Raw genomic sequence first — 2,258 nt, forward strand, 5'->3', positions numbered from 1 at the left:
GCGAGTACGCCGGCCGCCGGCGCAGAAGAGGAAACATAAGAAGTACAAGCATGTCAACGCTAAGAAAGTGCTGAAAGAAATCCTCATAGCATAGAAGTGCTGGCAGGGGAGAGAGCGCAAGGCAGGTAACAGCAAGCTGCTTTTCCAGTCGGGGGAGATGTTCTCCTGGGACACGGTTCTGCCCAGGCATCTCAGAGCCTTCCTGCAGCACTGTCTGCTTTCAGCGTGGGGCTACTGCAGGGCCTGGGCATGATAAAACCCAGCTTGAAGGAGGGAGAAGGATTAGGCTGGGATCCAAGGTGTGCATCCTATTTATGGCTCTTTGTAAAGATGAGAGGTGGAAGGATCATGCTGCAACCACATTTGCTCTTAGGCCGTGCCCTCTCCTTTCTTTGCCTCCTTTACAGGCAGCCTGTAAGGCTGACTTCTCTCTACACCTAAATCCCCTCGGGGTCCATGTAATTCATCTCTTCTGTGGAGCAACTCCTGTTCTCCTTTCTCTATTGATTCTCCGTTGAAAGCAGACAATTAATGTTGCTCTGGGGATCCCTTTTGCTTTTATTTCATTAGTTGAGTTGGCAGAAAGGCTGGAAAGCAGCAACACTTTTGGTTCCTCTCTCTCCTAGCGGGAAGGCTGTGTGCATAAGAAAGGTCATACCAGGGGAAAGGAGAACTGGAATCTCTGGCAAGAGATCTGGACTTTGTCAGTCCAGGATCTGATTCTTCTCTCCCTGACTTTTGTAAACAGGAGTAATTCCTTTATCACTAGAAGAATGTCACTGGTACATGGGAAAGGAGAATAAGCCCTTGTTCCCTGTGAGAGAGGGAAAGGAGTAGAAAAGAGGGAAAGAGTAGCCAGGGTACAGACTTAGGGGGGAGGCTGAATTTAGAGAGAGGCAGCACACCCTAACAGGGAAAGCCCTGGCCTGTGACTCAACAGTTGCAGCTCCGCCACAGACCCTTATATGAGCTTGGGCCACTCACTTCACATTCACTTCCCCATGCCTCCTTGGGAGAGGAGATGAGGGGCTTCCACGTGTAGCATTGCAGGAGCTGGGGACGAGGAGTGCCAGGCAGTGCCTTGGGATTAGTATCACCACACTTAGCACTATGAGGCTCTGATTATCCCAGAATCCTCCTGGTCAGCCCAAATTTCCCATGTTGCAAATCTGTGCAAATCTCAGCTGTGGCTCAAGCTGTCCAGGGGAAAAAATAGAGAGAGTTAAAGACCCTCCTCAGCTTCTAATCTGGCACTTCGACACAAACATATCCAGAGGAGAAAGTGGGAAAGGAGGGGAGTTGTAGGGAAGAGGGTTCCATGTTCTAATGCCATGTCTGGTTTTGTTTCATTTCCAGGTTTATTTAATATATTTGCTGTATTGCCCCCATGGGGTCCTTGGAGTGATAACTTTTCCTCTTTGTCCGTCTGCCTCGACGTCTGATTCAGACGGCAATTGGTGCTTCCCTTTCCAGCAGTGGACCTTCTCCCACCAAAGCCTCTCCCTTCTTTCATTTATTAGCATAATTTTAAAGTTTTACACACACACAAAAAAGGACAAACAAGATCTATCTATCTATATATATATATATGAGAAGAGAACAAAGTACAAATAAACCCATGAACCCCAACAGCCACAACATGCAACGAGGACAGGACAATGCCTTCCCCGCTCCAGAGGACAGGATGGAAAACGGGAAAAGGAAAGTGGGTCCAATTTCTTCCAAGGTGAGGAGAAAAACACATGGACAGAGGGCAGAAGGGGAATGTTCTCCTTTTCCCTTGTGTTTCTGGAAAGGCTGGGGGGCCCGGCTGAGATCAACATTTGCACTGGACCTTCATTTTGCAAACAGGCATATCTCAGATTGCAATGATGGAAAATGCACTAAGGACTATTATCACCCTACCTGGACAGATCTATATATTTTTAATGTGCGTGTGTATATTTTATTTTAAAAAAAGAAAAACCAAAACCACTAAGATACACAACATCTCGGGGAACAGAACAAAAAAAGAACCACAAAGCAAAACAAAAGAAGCCAAAAGCATTCCCCCCTTCCCTTTCCCCTCCGGCTCCTGGTGCTGACTGGAAGGTGTTTGGGTCATGGGGAAGGAGTGGATGGCAGCAGGCCCCTGCCAGGGGGACCCATCTTTGCACATGCTGGTAGAGAATTCAACTTTCCAGGCTCGGACTCAAAAGTATTTTTTAAATTCACTCTGTATGTGTGCGTGTGTATATGTGTGTGTGTGTGTGTATATA

At 47.4% G+C, this 2,258-nt stretch overlaps 1 protein-coding gene across 1 annotated transcript in view; it reads left to right on the forward strand.

The window, feature by feature from the left end:
- Positions 1 to 94, forward strand: part of PDGFB (platelet-derived growth factor beta polypeptide) — a 6,473-nt gene extending 6,379 nt beyond the window's left edge. Inside the window, 1 exon segment of the mRNA XM_010013451.1 lies at positions 1 to 94. This exon segment is cut by the window's left edge and continues 29 nt beyond it. Coding sequence (XP_010011753.1) covers positions 1 to 94 — 94 coding nt within the window.
- The last annotated feature ends 2,164 nt before the right edge of the window (positions 95 to 2,258 follow it).

This window comes from Nestor notabilis, unplaced genomic scaffold, assembly GCF_000696875.1.
Source record: "Nestor notabilis isolate BGI_N333 unplaced genomic scaffold, ASM69687v1 scaffold20644, whole genome shotgun sequence".
Lineage (NCBI taxonomy): Eukaryota > Metazoa > Chordata > Aves > Psittaciformes > Psittacidae > Nestor > Nestor notabilis.